Below are 18,051 nucleotides of genomic sequence, written 5' to 3'. Positions count from 1 at the left end.
CTTTAGTAGCCAGGTTTTGGGGGCTTTAGTGACTGTTTTGGGGGGGCTTTAGTGGCTAGTTTTTGAGGCTTTAGTGGCTGGGTTTGGGGGGCTTTAGTGGCTGGGTTTGGGGGCTTTAGTGGCTGGGTTTGGGGGGCTTTACTGGCTGGGTTTTGGGGCTATAGTAGCTGGGTTTTGGGGCTATAGTAGCTGGGTTTTGGGGCTATAGTAGCTGGGTTTGGGGGGCTTTACTGGCTGGGTTTTGGGGCTATAGTGGCTGGGTTTTGGGGCTATAGTGGATGGGTTTTGGGGCTATAGTGGCTGGTGTTTGATGGCTGATTTTTGGGGCTTTAGTGGCTTGTGACTTGGGGCTGGTTTTTGGCGGCTCGTGGCTGCTTTTCAGCGCTTGCTGAGCGGATTTTTTTAGTTCGGAGGTTGCTCCCGCTGCCTCGCCACTGTTTTTAGGTGACTTTTGGCAGCCTCGCGTCTCGGCGGCGTCGCCGAAGCCTCTTGGCGGGGGTGCCCGAGCGCGGTGCCGGGCGGAGGAGGAGCAGCGGGCGGGGAAGGGCAGGCCCAGAGGGAAAGAGGGAGGGAAGCAGGGAAGGAGGGAGGAGCGGCCGCAGCAGCCCGAGTCCGGGGCAGCGCTCGGCGGACGCCGATGGGCATCGGGCGGCCGCGCTGGGCACCGGCAGCGGGAGCCCGGCGCTGAGAGCGGGGCTCGGCGCTCGCACGGGGCTCGGACGGGGCTCGGGGGTCGCGGCGGGGCCCCGCGGGCCGGGGCGATGCCCCCGTGCATCCGCACGGACTGAGCGGGAGCCGGCCCGTGCATGGCCCAGCCATGGAGGTGGTGGACGAGACGGAGGCTCTGCAGCGCTTCTTTGAAGGTAACGAGGGCAGCGCCGTCCCGGAGGGCCGGCCCGCTCCGGGATCAGCCTTGGAATGGGCTGGCTGGGAAGGGGGCTTCAGGCTCATCCAGTGCCACCTCACTGCCCTGGCACGGGTGCCTCCCGCTAGCCCAGCTTGCTCCCAGCCCTGGCCAGCCCGGCCTTGGACACTTGCAGGGATGGGGCAGCCACAGCTTCCCTGGGCAGCCCGTTCCGGGGCCTCAGCACCCGCACAGGGAGGAATTCCTTCCCAACATCCCGTCTAACCCTCTTCTCTGGCAGTGGGAAGCCATTCCCCCTTGTCCTGTCACTTCAGGCCCTCTGTCGAAGTCCCTCTCCAGCTCTCCTGGGGTCCCTTTAGGCACTGGAAGGGGCTCCAAGGTCCCCATGGAGCTTTCCCTTCTCCAGGCTAAACAATCCCAGCTCTCCCAGCCTGGCTCCGTACCATCCTAGCCAGCTCTGGAATGGCACAGATCCCTATCCAGGGGCAGTTGTGCATCCTCCAGTGCGCACCGTGGGTGCTAAGCTGGATATCCTTGGAATTGTGTTATGCTGTGCCTTAGATTCCCACTGCCACCCCAACAAGGACCTTGGAATGTCCCTCACCATCCTTGGAGCAGGCTCATGGCAGTGGCTCTGGCCTATGGATCCCAGATCTTTTCCGGAGCCTGGATCTTTGTGGACACCGCATGACTGTGGATCGCTCTCCTTCCCAGCGGGGTGGAAAAGTGTCGGGAAGAGGACCTGGCCTCAGTTGGATGAAATGTGGTTGCTCATGGCTTTACTGGGATGTGTTGGGAGCCTGATCCCATTGTTGTTCCTGCCTCGGCTCTGTGTTCTCGTCCCTGCTCTGGCCTTCTTGGCAGGCTCCGCTCTTCCTTGTGGAGTGGCTGGTTCCTTCTCTTTCCCCCTCGTTGCTTTGTTTCCCTCCCTTATTTTCCAGTGGGTCCCTTGCCAGGCCCAGGTTTAGTTGCCCCGGGCTGTGTCCTTTGGGATGAGCCCCTGGCACATGGAAGGGCTGCTTGAGGGAATAATGTGCCCATCTTGGTGAGGCTCCGTAGCTCCAACAGGTCCTGGGGTAGATCCCAATCCATGGGTCAGCTCTGGAGCTGGGATCCCCTTTGGAGCAGTGGGATTGTGCAGTGAGCCCCCAGAGGCAGCTGGGGCAGGACAGTGGTGTCCCTGTGTACTCTCTGGCTGGTAGAAGGATTTATCCTGGAAAGTGGGAGCAGAAGATGCTCTTGGGAGTGAGTGGAAGCTCAAGCTGCTTCCTCCTTGCTTCCCCCTCTCTCGGCATCCATGTGACCTCTCAGTAAGGCATCTCTTCTTCAAAGGAAAAAGCAGCCCTGTTAGTTCCAGCCATGATCCGAGATTCCCAGGAGTCCCAGGATTAGCAAGGATGGGAAGCCTCACCATGAGGGCTCTTATCGCCCGCTCCCAGCCCTTGTTCCCTGCAGCCTTCTGGGGTTTCCTTTGCTATTAGGATTTCACTTGGGCCAAGCTCCTAGATCTTCCTCTTCCACTTCCCATCCTGGGGGTGCTGAGCACCTCCTGAGAGTCCTGCAGAGCTCTGGCTCAGCATCCCGATGTTATTTATGAACCAGCTCTCTGTCTCTTCAGCTGGAGACATGGAACTTCTCCCTCTCTCCAGAGCATCTTTATTATAAGGTGGAGATTTCTTTCTTTTACTGTTTTCCTGTTCTTTCTGGGTGCTGGGGGTGATCCTGCTTGAGTAAGATGATTCCAAGAGATCCCTGACAGCCTCAGTCATCCTGGGATTCTTCTTCTCTGTTTTCCTCCTTTCTTTTTTTTCTTTTCTCCCCGTTTTTTCTCCTCCTTTCTCCCTTTTTCCTCTTCCTTTTTCCCTTTTTTAATATCTTTCTCCTTCTTTCATTTTCTCTTGAATCAAAACCATCCTGTCCCTGTAAAAATCTAGGATCAAGGAAACTGTGCCTGATGGATATTTCTTACCCTCAGCTATAAAAATTCTTCTTAAAACCTCTCTGAGCCAAATATTCCATGGAGCACGACTTTGTTTGGGCAGTTCGATCCCTTTCCCGCTGTTATTCCAGAGCATCTGTTCTGACACGGAGCTGGAGGGGGAGAAGGGAAGAGAAGAAAATTTTGCCACCAGGAATTGCTGCTCAGTTTTTCCCTCTTCTGCCAGGTTTAATTGTTGTACTCCGAGGATTTCTGAAGCCAAACTGATCCTCTGATTTTTTGGGAGTGAAGGTCAGGGCCTTAAATCATGGCATGAAGTTGGATTTACTCTGGAATCTGGCCCTCCTGAGGAATTAATGGGTTTTGGATGTGGTAAACAATAGATCTGTTAGAATTTAATAATTTACAGGAATTAATTAATTATCCCGTCACTCCTTTCAAATTTATCACTGAATTCCCATTATCAGGAAACCATTTTCCAACCTATTTTTTTGCTTGGAATGAAATATTTTTTTCTTCTTACGGATCATCCCACCCCTGAAGAGATTTCTTCCTGCAGGCTGAGAAGCCTGGAATAACTTGGGAATTCTCATTCCTCTGCTTGACTCTGATTTTCCCAGGATCTGAGCCTGCTGTAAGCAATCCCAGAAAATTTAGGCAAAATCCCTGAGCCCTTGGTATTTCCCAGTGTCAGACAAGGATTAACCGGGCTCCTCATGGAGATGTTTGGGAGTGGGGGCTGTGCTGGTGGAGCTGGGGAAGAACTGGTGCCTGTGGTCATTCCAAATCCTGGAATTTGGCTGGTCCCACCTGCAGAGCCAGGCTTGTTTTGGGACACAAATTGTTCCCAAAATCTCAGGCCTGGTTGGTGCCCCCGGTTTTCTCAACTGTGAGAGATGGACCTGGATTGTCCCAAGTTTTCCTTGGTGTTTGCTTGGGCAGGATTTCCTTATTTCCTGGGTGTCCTTTGTTTTCCTGGGTGTCCTTTGTTTTCCTGGGTGTCCTTTGTTTTCCTGGGCATCCTTGTTTTCCTGGATATCCTTATTTCCTTGTGTATTTTTGTTTCCTAGGTATCCTTGTTTTCCTGGATATATTTATTTCCATGGATGTCTTTGTTTTCCTGGGTACCCTTTGTTTTCCTGGGTATCCTTGTGTCCCTAGATATCCTTGTTTTCCTGGATTTACTTCCATGGATATCTGTGTTTCCCTGGGTATCCTTGTTTCCCCAGATATCCTTATTTCCCTGGAATGTAGCTGTCTGCTATTTGAGGGTGAGATCTAAGGTGTTTGAGGATGGAGAAGCAGAAAAATGATGGGAAGGATCCCAGGCTTTCGTCTGGTATTTGGGATGGGCTAGGGAAAAGTTTCTGAGGGAAAAGATGCATTGGGAATAACTTCGCGCTTTCCTGGGATGAAGGTGCTGGGAATGCAATCCTGGCTTTCCATATTGAGTGTCCTCAAGCTGGGCTTCTCCTGTGTTGGGAAGATTGTTGTTGTCCTCAGGCACATGGTGGAATTTTTGAGGTTGTCCTATGCAGGGCCAGGAATTGGATTTGGATAATTCTCATGGATCATCCCTTCCCACTCAGGAATCTTCCCAAATCCGTGGTTTGTGTTAGCACAGCTGATCCATGTGTTTGGAGGTGCCCAGGACCATCCTGCTGAGGAGAGCTGAGGCAAAAATCCTGGAGCAGGAAGCGTGGGATGCTGGGGGGTTCTGGCAGGGGAGGGAAAGGAGATTTCCATGGGTTTGGGAGTGTTCCTGGAGCGTTTGTGTTTGGATTCAAAGGAGAAGGAGGGAGTTGACAGCGTCTGACCCTTGGCTGGCATCCTGCTCCCAACCTTTCCCTTGCTCCCGCCCGCCCCTGCCTCAGGGAAACGCTTACGCCACAGCTCAGCTATTTGGGATCCCTCTCCCGGCTAATTTATGAGATAAGGGCTCGGGGAAGAATGTACAGCGGGAAAGATGTTCGGAGCAGGGCCGGCGGGGGCTGGGAAACAGGAATTCGGGAAAGGAGCAGAGAAAGGAGAGTGAGTGCTGGAAATTGAGCAGGTTTGGGGTCAAGGTAGAGCTGGGAAAGACAAGAGTTGGTTCAGCAGAAGGGGAAGGTTTCCATTAAGGTTATCCAACAGCTCCACAGGTAGTCATGGAACACAAGTGGCTGGAACACTGGGAATATTGTCTGTGGAGCAGCCGTGTGTCCATGCATGGGTTACTGGGCTGTGTGTGCACAGGAATCTCTGAGCTAGGAGTGACCAGGAGTGGATGGTTTTGCCTGTGGGAATGTTTGGATATGTGTATGGAATCCTGGAATGGTTTGGCTGGGAAGGGGACCGTAAGGATCATCCAGTCCCACATGGGCAGGGACACCTTCTTCTATCCCAGGTTGCTCCAAGCCCCAGCCAACCTGGTCTTGGACATTCCAGGGATAGGGCAGCCAGAGCTTCTCTAGGAAATCCATTCCAGGGCTCACCACCCTCCCAGGGAAGGATTTCTTCCCAATATCCCATCTAAACCCTCCCTCTGTCTTCCATAACTTCTCTGGACAACCTGTTCCCATGTTCCTGGTCTTGGTAACGCTCCTGGTGATTTTGATTATGGAGCACTTGGTGCCTGTGAGGAGGAGGTGTTGCCCTGCAGGAAGAGGTCTGGAACACTTCCCTGCTTTCTTTGGATGAAGGAATATAGAATACTGCAGCTGAGGCAGTGAGGTGACCCCAGGACAGCTGGGATTGCCCCTTGTCCCCCTGCTGGGCCAGAAGGGGGATTTGGTGGTGGTGGTGGGAATGACTGGAGAAGGAATTCGCTGGTCAGACTCCTGCTGGTGTAAACCAGCACATCCATGAGAATTCAGGGACTGCTCCCAAGTCTTACTGTTGCTTTGGGATGCCTTGAGGCTGAAAACTGGGAGCAGAAAGGGTAGGAGCCAGTGGAACCTGGGGGGGATCTGTCCTGGTGTCCCGTGTTTTAATTTCTTGGGCTTGACATAGAAGTGCACCTACACGGACCAGAACATCCCTTTTCAGGGAATGCCTTAAAAAATTGGCTCTTCTGGGGCTTCCTCCTCACTTGTCACCCTCTGCCTGCCCCCAAATCCATCCCTGAGGCTTGATGCTGGAGAGAGCTTTTCCCACACGGAGCTGCTGTGGCAGGGGGAGAACACCTTGGAAGAGCCCAGCGTGATCCCAGCGGGGGGGGGGGCTCCTGGCTGCGGGAGGAGCGGCTTGGGGGTGAGGTGGCGGTGCAGGTGACAGTCGCTGCGGGGCCTGGCTGGCGCCACAGGAAGGTAAGAGGCTTTGCCCGGAGTTCTTTGGGAGCCGGGAGTCAGCCCGTGCCGGAATGGGCGCGGGGCAGCTGGTACAGCACAAACACATGACCGTCCCTGCGGGTAATCCCCTCGCGGTCCCAAATCCCAGTGCGGAGTAGCAGCCACCCGGCCGCCTCCCTGGCCCTCCCACTCTTCCCGGAGGGAATAGAAAAACCAGCAGGCAGCAGCAGCCCTGGGAGCTGGAGGAGCTGAGCTCAGGGAATAATGACACAGGGAGAGAGCAGGGATACGGCGGGAGCTTGACATCGGCTCTCACCATGCTCAGGATGCGCTGGATCCGAGCAGGTAACGGCACGGACCCCCCAGCCCTTCTGTGGCTTGCCTTGCTTTCCCCTCTGCCTCTCCATCTCTCTTCCCAATGGGATTGTTCCCTGGTTCTCCTCTCTCTCCCCTCTGTTTGAAGCTTCTCTGCCCACCCTGCTTGGTCAGCCCTCAACAGGAGCAAGGTGACATGAGGATGCTGCTGAGTCCAGCTCAATCCCAGGGCCTGAGCAGAGAAGAGAGAAAAACATTCCCTTGAGCTCATCACCACACCCAGGTGGTATTCCTGGGGGAAAGCTGCCACGTCCATCCCAATAGGAGATTCCTGGAGTCTCTTCAGCGAAAGGACTCATCCTTGTCCACTCCTCAGGGAAAGGCTGGTGCCAAACACTGCCACTGCTGGCATGGTCTTATGATGGTTTTGCTGGTGCTTCTCCTTCCCATTTCCCCAAAACTCCTTTATCCTGGACCCCAAACCTCCTTAATCCTGGGAAAAGGGCAAGAGATGCCCAGGTGGAGTAAGGCCAGAGAGCTGTTCATGAGAGGGTGGATCCGTAAAGCCTGATAAAGGGCAGGCTGGGATTTGGAAAGGTGGTGTCAGCACGAGGCTCCATGAGGAGGAACTTTGCCCGTGTCCTGAGTAATGCCTCTTCCATAGTCTGATGCCCTGGGAGCAATGCCCGGGCACAGACAGGGAGAAACCTCAGGAAGAGGTGGCAGTTGGGGCAGGTTAGAAAGAGTCATGCTGGAGGTGTGACCAGCATGGAAACGGTGACACAGAGATCTGGCTGAGCCCATGCGTGGGATGGGGTGTGGAAGGGCTGCTGCTTGCAGGGAGATGGGAAAGGAATCCTGGTCAAGGAGGAGCTGTGGGATGCCAGATGGACAGATTTCCCTCTGCTTCCTCACCCTTATCAGGGAGAACCCTTCCAGGACAGAGTCATCCCAGCTGCTAGAAAGAAGGAATTAAATGGCTCCTGGGCATGGTTATTTCAAGGAAGAGAGATGCGATCCTGCTCCGCTTTCCATCTTCTGGATAGGGGCCTTATGGATTCCTCCTGGTGGGAATGCCTGGAGTGATCTGGTGGTGAGGGTGGTGGAACAGGTTGCCCAGAGAAGCTTTGGCTGCCCCATCCCTGGAAGTGTCCAAGGCTAGGTTGGATGGGGCTTGGAGCAACCTAAGGTAGTGGAAGGTGTCCCTGCTCATGGCAGAGAGTGGATGGTCCTTACAGTTGCTTCCAACTCAAGCCATTCCAGGACTCCATGATCTGGAGCTGGGAGCTGTGCTGGGAAGGTGCAGGTGAACCCATGGGCACTTCCCAGCTGATGCCTTGGATCGCTCTCGTGTATCCCAGCCTGAGGATGGCGTTGCTCCGGCACAGCTTTGCCACCCTTGCCAGGGAACCCTCCTGCCTCTTCCCAGTGGTGTTGCTGATTGGACTTTGCACTCTCCGATAAGAATCCCGGGACACTGAATGTGCCTGAGGAATGATTAACCAGCGTGTGCCGTGCCAGAGGACAAGGGAGCAGCTGTGGCTGGAGACACAAACAGGAACAGTCTCGTGGCTTTTGGGGCCAAGCCGGTGCTTTCTGGGTGCCCATCCCATGCTCCATCATCATTCAGGAGGGACAACCATCAACATGGGGCATTTCAGAGGGATACCAGGACTAGGGATGGACAGACGGGGATAACACAGTGTCAGAGAGCCAGGGAGGTGTTCTGCTGCTGTGGAGGGTAAATGGGAACTCTGAGAAGTGGAGGGTGGATTGATCCCTGGAAGTGTCCAAGGCCAAATTGCACAGGGCTTGGAGCAGCCTGGGCTAGTGCAAGGTGTCCCTGCCCATGGCAGGGAATGGAGCCTGGATGAGCTTTAAGGTCCCATCCAATCCAAGCTACTCCAGGATTCTATGATTGGATACCACACTTGGCTATCCTGTGGCTCTCACTTTTATTTTCATGGATATATCCTTTTATTTCAACTGGCTGCCATGCTTGGCATGCGCTTGCTTATCCAACAGACCTTCCTTCTCCCCGTTCTTCCTGCACAGCAGGACATGTAATCATGGAATGCTTTTGGTTGGAAGGGGCATTAAAGATCGTCCAGTTCCACCCCCATCCATGGCATCTTCTCCCTGATCCGGTGGTGGTGGATGATGTGGCCAGCCCAGGATCCCACACTCCAGGCCGGCTTCCAGCGGCACCTGGGGCGCATTCAAGGCGCATTTGAAGCAAAGGCCTCCTTCCCGAGGGAAAATGTAACGTGACACTCAGGGTCCACCACTTATCTCACTGAACTTTGGCTGCTTTGGGGCAGTTACTCCAAACAGGGAGAGGGAAAGGTGGGAAGAGTGGCCAGGCCTGGCTGCAAATGGAGTGGACAGAATTCTTGTGGAATTCCCCATCCACAAATGTTCCCAAGTGCGAACGCTTGTGTATTTCCCTGGGTTTTGGGGTGGTGGGGAGGAGAACTAGTTGGAAAAGCCAAAGCTAGATTTTTAAACAGCCTCAGAGTGCTTGGATCCAGCCTCAGTGTAAAACCAGGCATTAAAGGGATTTTTGCTGGCATTGATTTGATTTTCCCTGTTGTTTTTTTTTTCCATGGAGTCTTTGGTATCACCCCAACTTTGCTATGGAGCAGTGAATTGTTCTGGTTTTCCTACCCAAGTAGTTTGGTGGGGAGGAGTCAGTGCAGAGGTTGTGGGGTGGGCATGGAACAGGATTTTTGGAAAACTCAGGTGTGATATCCAAAGAACTGGAGGTTGCATTCATTGATTTATAGAATCCTGGAATGGTTTAGGTTGGAAAGGACCTTAAATCCCATCTTGTTTCATGGGCAGGGACACCTTCCACTATCCCAGGTTGCTCCAAGCCCTGTCCAACTTGGCCTTGAACACTTCCAGGGGTTGAGGCATCCACATAATTTATGACTTCTAATCCTGAATGCCGATTGCTCAAAATCCACATAAACAGGAAAGCAAACATCTTATCAGCCCGCTGGATCTTGGCTTATCTCCTGTGTTATGACTAGCCAGGGTTTATGGACATTGATTCGTGGAAGCATTAAAAAGGTTGCTTTGACTTTATTGGGAATGAAACACCTGCTTAAGTAAAGGAAAACGTGGAAAACAGAGCTTTATAAGGGCCATCAAACCCTTTTACAGTTGGCTGCTTGCTGATAATGCGGTCAGTGCTCCTCTCCTGAACAGACATGGGGTTTTCCCAAATGCGATCCCATCTATCCTAAAATCCCAGGAGTTCTGGGCAGGGGGAAATCCTACCTGTCGATGTCCCCTCTGTTCTGTCTTGGTTTAATTCAGTTTTGGGAAGGGGTATTGGAATGGAGAGGTTGATCTGTAGGGAAGGCCAAGCGTCGCTTGGACAGGGCTTGGAGTAACCTGGATTAGTGGGAGGTGACCCTGTCCATGGAAAAGGTGGCACTGCATCATCCTTAAGGTCCCTTCCAACCCAACACATGCTGGGTGATAAATATTCCAAAACTCACTTCACGGTGTTGAGGAGCCAGAGGGATACAAGGAACAGCCCTGTGAGGTCCTGCAGGCTGGGAACAACTTTCACAGCCCAGGATGAGGAGTTTGGATGTGGAAAGTTGTGCTGGTGTTCTCAGAAAGAAGAGCTGGACAAGTTCAACCCAGTTCAACAGGGTGGGCTGTGGAATGTCAAGGTAGGGACCTTTCCTACTTCCTGGACATCCAGTGGGTATCTGTGGATGCAACAGGTCAGGAATGATCACCAAGAGGGATTTTTTTAGTATTTCCAACCCGTAAAAAGTTAAGTTTAAGCTGGAAAACCCTGCAGGATCACGGAGTCCAACCATTCCCCATTCTCATGTTGTTAAGGTGTTTTTCGCTCAGTGCCAGTTGTGTTGCGGCAGGGATTAGCTCTGAAGGTTTTTCCCCACTACCACAGAGAGTTTATCCATGAGATTGAGGTCACCATCCTGGTTTTTCCAGGAGAAAAGGGCTTTGCCCCCTCTTCCTTTCTTGTATCCATATAATCCCTTGCAGAGGCAATTGAACAGAAACAAGAGGCCTGGAATTTTGGGAGTTTCTTGCACCCCATGTGAGCAAAGATCATGGAATCGTGGAGTCATTTAGGTTGGAAAAGCCTCCTGGGATCATCCAGTCCAACCATTCCTCTGGTGTCACACTACCAAGGCCACCACTATCCTGTGTCCCCAAGTGCCGCATCCACTTGACATTAAATTCCTCCGGGGATGGAGACTCCACCACTGGAGCCTGCTCCACTGCTTTACAACCCTTTCCACAAAGGAATTTTCCCTAATATCCAACCTAAACCTCCCCTGGTGCCATTTGAAGCTATTTCCTTTTGTCCTGTCCTACATTCCTTAGGAGCAGAGCCTGACCCCCACCTTGCTCTTCTCAGGGAGTTGTGGAGACCAAGAAGGTCCCCCTGGAATGTTTTTGACCCCCATCCCTTCTTGGGGGTCTCTGCTAGGAAAATCCTTGTGCCTGGTATTTAATTTGGACATGACTCATTCCCACCCAGTCCCAAGGGACCTCCTGATCCTCTCCTCCCCACGGCACATCTTCAGGTATCGTGCCAGGAGCCTTCCCTCTGGATTTGGAGCTCTGCAGCCTGCCCAGCACTTTGAAGTGATCCCAGGAACACCCAGGGAGCTCACGGGATGGACGGGATCCAAGCAGCACGTTTGGTATCTCAGCTGTATTGTCTGGGAAGTGTTTGCTAAATCCCTGGAGCAGGAAATATGTTCCAGGATGGCTCAGAGTTGGTCCGAAAAGGCAAACAAGGGTGGTTTTTTTTAAAAGAAACCTCAGTTCCCTGTGAAAAGTGGATGTGGGAATAGCCAGCATGGCAGTAATCCCTAGGGAATTTTGGGGTTTCAATAGTGAGTTCAATTGCGTAGGATCCTGGAATGGTTTGGTTTGGAAGGGACCTTAAAGACCATCCAATTCCACCCCCTGCCATGGGATCATGGAGACAGAAATGACAGCACTGGACCTGTCCCACTTTTGTTGGTCATGTTAGATCCTGGGAAAAGTGGGATCCTCCTTGGGAGCTTTGTGCCACGTGGCTGAGGAAGCTTTTGATGCCCCTTGTGATGATTTTCTTGGGAGATAACTCCAGACCAAACGTCCCAGCTGTGTGAGCATCAGGAAAACCCTGGTGACCCAACACTCCTCCTTGTGAAAGATCTGTGGTTGTTGCACAAAACTTGGGATGGCCCTTCCCAAGCCCTGGAAAAAGTCCCATCTAGATAAATGGCTCTGCTTTTTCTTCCCAGTCTCCTCTGGAGATTTTCCAGCCTGGACAGACCTTGGTGCCTCCCAGTTGGAAGGGAGGGAATGATGTGTTCAAGCTGGACACGGTGTTCCCTGCGATGCTTGGCTGCCTCTGCTCCTGTATCCTGGCGCTGTTCTAGTCTTAATCTCCCTCCCTAAGGATTGTTTTGTGCTGGAGGGGTGTTCAGGAGAGGCAGCACCTCTCCAAATCCTGAGTTATCCCAAGTTCCCTTTGTGTGTGGTGTGGATGTCTTAGAGTTGGGCTGATTGTGGCTCATCCTGGCTCTCCAGATTCCCTAAGAGCCTTTCCACAGCCACAGTGTTGCCCTGCCATCAACTTTGTCAACTACTTGTGGTTCCCTGAGTGTTCCCTCTTGGGGTCATTGCTAAGCATGGGAAAGCTCTGGGCAGCTGGATTAAGTCTCTTCTTGGTACTGGTATGTAGCTGCTAATTATATTACTAATTTTTTATCCATTCTGGCAATAATTCCCTCTGAGGGAATGGTGTGGGATATGGGCCTTCACCACCACGGCAGTGTCTAGGAGCTCATCCACACGTCATTATCCTATGGAAAATGTCCCTCCTGTCCCCCCAAAGCTGCAGTCTGGATAAAACAAGGTCAGGTGATGCACCTCAGCAAAAGGGACCCTCAGGAGTTTTTCCCCATCCCTGTTGTCCCCAAGGATGAGGCCCCAGCCTCGTGCAGCAGGAGCCGCCTGATGAAGTGGCCTCCTCCGGTCCTGTTGTCCCTGCTCCAACACCCTCATCCCGGGAAGGGAGATAAAGGCGTTGTCTCCAAACAAACAGGGCAATGTGCCCCCCTGGGCAGGCACCTTGGAGCCTCCCAAATGGAGCCGCTGTTCCTGCCCTCGGAGAGCATGAATGGACAAGCGCGGCATTGACGGCCGCGGGGACAGGGACAAACGCGCCTCTGTGTCCCTCCTCACACCTTCCCCTCCTCCTCCTCGGCCCCCGTTCTCCCAGGACAATGGCTCCATCCATGCCAAGGTTCACAGCTGGCAAGGGTGGGGGAAAGGCCAGGACAAGGGTGGGGAGCTGCCAGGAGAAAGGGATGCAGGAGGGAGAGCAGCTTTGGTGAGGGTAGATGAGGGGAAATTCCAGGAGGGTTGGAGGAGAGAAGGTGCTCAGAGGGAGGGCTCAGGGAAGTTTGGGAGGGAGGATCATCCTTTCTGCCTCGTCTTCCTGCAGTTTTCCAAGGAACATGCCCATGGCCTGCCGTGGCACAGCAGGATCATTTCTTCTGGCTCCTCACACTTTCTGTGACTTGGGATGTCTCCTGCCAACACTTTGTCTTGGGAATGGGGAATGGAGGGTGTTATCTCCTTATCCCCGAGTCTGCAATGTTTCCCAGGGCCTTGTCCACCTCGACCAAAGGTGTTTTTGCAAAGTATAATTATCTCTGGATGTAAGCTAAGGAGTTGTGGGATTATGTCAGAGCAGAGAGAGCTTTCCAGGGAGCAGGGATATGTTGCTGCCTCTGGACACTGGGTATTTGGGGAATCCTGGAATGGTTTGTGCTGGAAAGCATCTTAAAGATCATCCAGTTCCAGCCCCCTGCCATGGGTTTGGTTGTACTTCCCACCAGGCCAGTTCATTATTCCAAGTGTTTTGCCTCTGGAGCTGGCTCACTGTTACCCGGGTTGTTGCTCCTGAGTCTTCCTGGACACCCTGTAAATCTCTTTTCTCCCTCAGTCTGGGGCTTTGGCTGAATCCCACTGTTCTTTATCCCTATCCCTGATCACTGCTTTCCCTGCACTCTGCCCTGTCTGGCATGGGATAGTTTCTCTAGGAATGTAGAGGGTTGAATTTGGGATATTGCCTGGGACCTCACCAAGAGCTCCCAGGAAGGAGGGGCAGGTGCTGGGAACAATCTTGGCCCCTCCATGTAGAAGGTTTGGTGGGATGTGTCTGTTCCAAGCCCATATCCATTGCTCTGTTGATTAGTTCATTTTAATTCCATGACAACTGAATTCTCATGAACCCCCCCATCCTTACCCCTCAGTTTGGTGTTTTCCTTGGGATCTTATCCCACAGATCCCAGAGCTCATCCTTGGCTGTGTTTTTGGTGTGGAATTAGTTGGAATTTGGACCTTGTGTTTTTTGGTCCAGTATGAGCAGGGGATGCAGGAGCTGCCCCTTTGCTTTGGAAGGACAGGGCTGTTCTTGGGAATGGGCTGGCTGGGGAATGTCCCCGGTATGGGACACAGGAGGTGGATGAACCTCAGCATTGCAGTCCCACCTTTTGTGATGGGAACAGACATGGGCTGGGTTGGGATGTGTAGGGACCAAAGGTCTCCTAATCCAAAGGAAACTGCTCAAGGGTGATATTCCTAGGGGGAGCAAAGGATGGTAGTCATGGGATGAGGAGGGGCTGTGGATCAGAGAAAAGGCCTGGGATCCCCTGGAAATGCCTTGGACAGCCAGGACTTTGCTCTGGGGTGGTCTTTGGGGAGCTGTGGGTGCGCTGTCCTGCTCCGGTTACAGGAGCCCTGTTTGGGGGCTGGTTATCATCCCAGTCAGGTAATAAAGAGCATTAATTAAGCAGGAATGCTGGGCTGGGATCCAGGGGAAGCCAGGGGCTCCTCCAGGGTCGCCAGAAGGGATGGAAGCAGCCCAGGGTTGGGCACGTGCGGCAATAGGGATGTCATCTGGCTGTTCCTTATGGAAGCAGTTTTGTCCAGGTGTGCATCCCAAGTCTCTGAGTTTGCTGAGGTGGCAGGCATGGAGGGATGCTATTCCCAGCTGGAGCAGCTCCTCCCTGCGTGGCAGAGCCGTCCAGGATGGGAAGAAGCTCCAAAGCCAAGCACTGGCCCTGCGGCTCCCCAGGCTTAGGCGGTGTTTGGTTTGTTTGCCACGGCCCGGATTCCTGGTGCTCGCGGCCAGGCCAGCAGCCAATCCTCCCGGGCCGAAGGATAAACACGGCAGGAGGGAGAAGGGGGTGAGGAGCGGCGCGGGGCCCCGGGAATGTGCCGATGCTGCAGCCTGGCCTGAGGATTGCACAACCGAGCCCCGGTGCACGGACACAGGGATGAGCCCAGGCAGTGCCGGGGCTCTCCGCCTCACCAAGCACTGGCACTGCTGTGGCATCCCAGGTAATTCCTGGTGGGGCTTCGTGCCGTGTGTCCTGCTCATCCATGTATCCCACTGCTGCTCCAGCACATGCTGGAGGACCGTTAGGAGAGGGACCACATGGTACCAGAAGTTCCTGGGGTTTCCTGATCCTATTCTACCGTGCACCAGTATGGGTAATTTATCGCATCCCAGGCTGTTCCCCACCTCAGTTTTCCCTGAAAATTCTCTGGTACGTGGCTCCAATGGCACTGGGAAGCTCTGGGCTTGGCACAGCCTCTTCTCCTGCTTCTTCTCCTCCTCCTCCTCCTCCCCAGTGTCCCCCCACCCCTGGCTGATGTTCCCCAGCCCCTGCAGAGTGCTGACCTCGTCGTCATCTCCAGCTTCCCACATCTGGTTCGTGTTAGCGCATCCCAGGATGAAGTTCTCCAGCTCTCTCCCTTCCTCCCACCCCCAGGTGACCCAGGCAGGATTAGGGGTGATTTGAAGACAGGCAGCAGAGTAGGAATTGAAGAGGGAGGGGGGACTGTTATAAATAGAAATTCCATAAACTTCTCAGCCTATCACTCCAGGAAAATTCCGGGTTAAATCCCTCAGACCTGTAAATATGACAGTTCAGAGAGGCCAAGCTCTGTTAACTCTTTCCAAGCCCTATGGCCCTGTGCCCATCTCTGGGAGCACCCAAAACTGGGACAAGGAGCCGGGAAGGTCCCACCAGGAGGGACGAGCCGGTTGGAGCAGGGGCAGGGAGGGGGCAGCAGGGTGGGAAGCACCTCTGTTGGGATGTGGAGCGTGTTTGGAGGTTTGGGGAAGGCAGAGAAAACCAGTCCAAACATTGGGATTCCTGACATTCTCACACGTCCGGGGGCCTCAGCCCGCCCGGCTCTGCTCACGAGGAGGGTGCTGAGGGTTTTAACTTCTTGTTCTTCAGGCACAGATTGGGGTATTTTGGGATTGCCATGGCTCTTTTCCCAGAGAAGAGTTGGAAAGTGGAGCAATGACATGGTGGGAGAGCAGGGTGGCAATGCCAGGGACAGGAGGAGGACAGGACATAGGGACCTGGCAGGTTTGGGATGGATGAGCTCTCAGTGCTTCCCTGGGCTCCTCCACCTTTCTTTGCTGGGATGAGATGTGGGAGCCTGTCCCGTGCAGAGCCATGGGGATGTTGAGCTTCCCTCCTTGCTGGCTTCCTACTAATCCCCACTTGAGAGGGGGAGGGAATGCCGGTGCCATTGGGATCTCGTGACTATGGAGCAGTATTAGCTTTTAATTAATCACCTAAGCTGCCTTTGGTCAGAGCCTGGCTGCATGGAAGCTCTGGGTGGTGGGACATTCCTTGCCCCTGCCCCAATATCCCTGGATTTGTGCAAATCCCACTGTCCTGGAGCAGAGGAAGGTCCTTGATTTCTGGTGGGCAGCCACATTCCCCCCCCAGCCCTGACACACCTCTCGCGTCACTGGGCTTATCTCGCCCTCCCCAAGGTGACTTCAAGGAAGCAAAGGAATCCTGGAATGGTTTGAGTTGGAAGGCTGTGAAGCTCATCCAGTACCCTCTTGCTTTGGGCAGGGACACCTTCCACTGTCCCAGGTTGCTCCAAGTCCCGTCCAGCCTGGCCTGGAACACTTCCAGGGATGGGGTAGCCACAGCTTCTCTGGGCACTCTGTGCCAGGGCCTCCCCACCCTCAGAAAACTGGGAAGCGTAGCATCCTGCTGCCTATAGAGGGCTTCTCATCCTTCACATCCTGGAGGGTTCCTGGAGGGTTCTCTTCCACCATGGAGGAGCCCCTGGAGTTTGGAGGTGTGAGGGAAACCTGCTGGGGTTGGACTTTTCTTGGACAGGCTGAGTCACAAAAATTGGCCAAGTGCTCTTTTTGCTGCTTTGATTGTGGATCCCAGTGCCAAAACTTGGGATGAAGACAAGTTTCCTGATGGCCTTTGGGGTGGGTGTTTGCCACAGGCACGCTGTGATTTATAGCCCAGGGGTTTTTTGGCTGAGAGGGAGGCAACGGAGCACTGGGAGGATTCCCACCCTCCTGGAGTGCTCAGCCCTAGCAGGAGGTTTCGGGATGTTATGGGATGATGGTGAGGGCTTGAAGAGTTGCCTTGGGAAATGTGTTTGTGGTGAAGTGTTGGGAGTAGGCTATAGTAGACATCCTCAGGGATGAGCAAGGGACACACGGATGGCCATCAGTGAGCTCCCATAGCTCCAAGGACAAGAGGGTGGTGCTACCATATCCCAGGAGCTTCAGGATAGAATGCGGCTGCCACAGTGGAGGGACAGAAGCCCCCCCTGTGCTCCCCTGGGATCTGCAGCTCCATACGGGAGGTGCTGGCACAGCTGGAGATCCCAGAGGCTCTGCCTGCTCCAGCCTCTCCTCACCTCAGTGCTCACCTGGAAGCAGCATCGTGTGTCCCTGCTCCTGTGTTCACATGCAAGAACACCCTCACCCTGTCCCCAGGTCCCTGGGCTCTGCCACGGACATGTCCCAGAAACGAACAGTTACCCGGGATTTTCCCCCCCTCCAGCCAAGGTTTCTAAGGCAGAGTTCCCTGTATCCACACACACCCTGTCCGCTTGGCAGAATTCCTAGCTGGATTTATTTCTGACGATTTGCCTGTCTTGGTATGAAAGGGATTTGCAGAGGGAGAGCTGCAATTGGCCAGGGTGGGCTGGAGCCCCCCGGGCCGGCCTTTGCGGATCAGCGGGTGACCTTTCCCGGGAACCTGGGGGATCCAGGCGGGCAGGGGCTTCTCCTGGGCTTTCACGTGGGGTCTTTCAGGATGGTCTTTCACTGACTTCCTTATCGGAACAGGGGGAGTTGGATCTTCTCTTCCACTTTCTTGGCAGTGCCTTTGGCACCGCGGGCTGGCTCCGGCCCTGGCAGCCTCCGGACTCCCACTTGGGAGAGACAGATAAAGGAAGGATTTTCTGTCAACAAAACCCTGCCCAGCTTCCCTGGAACAGGGCAGGGAGGGGAGGAGGAGCCCTCTGGAGAAAGGACAGGGAAATCCACAGCCTGCCCGTGGAGCAGAGGAGAGGGAGGAAGGTCGGGAGTCGATCTAGGTTGTGGTGGAGAATTCCAGTGTTCTGCAAAGGGTCCAAAGGGAATCATAGCATGTCTTGAATTGGAAGGGAACCCAATTCCCACCATGGGTCTGTGTCCCTGCCCTGGCTTGTCCCACGTGCCCTATCTCCTGGGATGAGGATTTACACTGGGATGGAGTTGGTATGGACAGCTGGCAACCCCCAGGGATCTGCTGATCTAGTGTGTCATCCCTGCC

The 18,051-nt window shown here is 53.9% G+C and overlaps 1 protein-coding gene across 1 annotated transcript in view; it reads left to right on the top strand.

The window, feature by feature from the left end:
• Positions 1-815: 815 nt before the first annotated feature.
• Positions 816-18,051, top strand: part of MYRF (myelin regulatory factor) — a gene marked incomplete at its 3' end in the record, with an annotated part of 40,825 nt that continues 23,589 nt past the window's right edge. Inside the window, exon 1 of the mRNA XM_084207945.1 lies at positions 816-863. Coding sequence (XP_084064071.1) covers positions 818-863 — 46 coding nt within the window. The 5' untranslated portion in view covers positions 816-817. The remainder of the gene's footprint in view (positions 864-18,051) is intronic.

This window comes from Fringilla coelebs (genome assembly GCF_963513975.1).
Source record: "Fringilla coelebs genome assembly, chromosome: 6".
NCBI classification, from domain to species: domain Eukaryota; kingdom Metazoa; phylum Chordata; class Aves; order Passeriformes; family Fringillidae; genus Fringilla; species Fringilla coelebs.
This window is presented reverse-complemented; position numbering and strand designations above follow the sequence as displayed.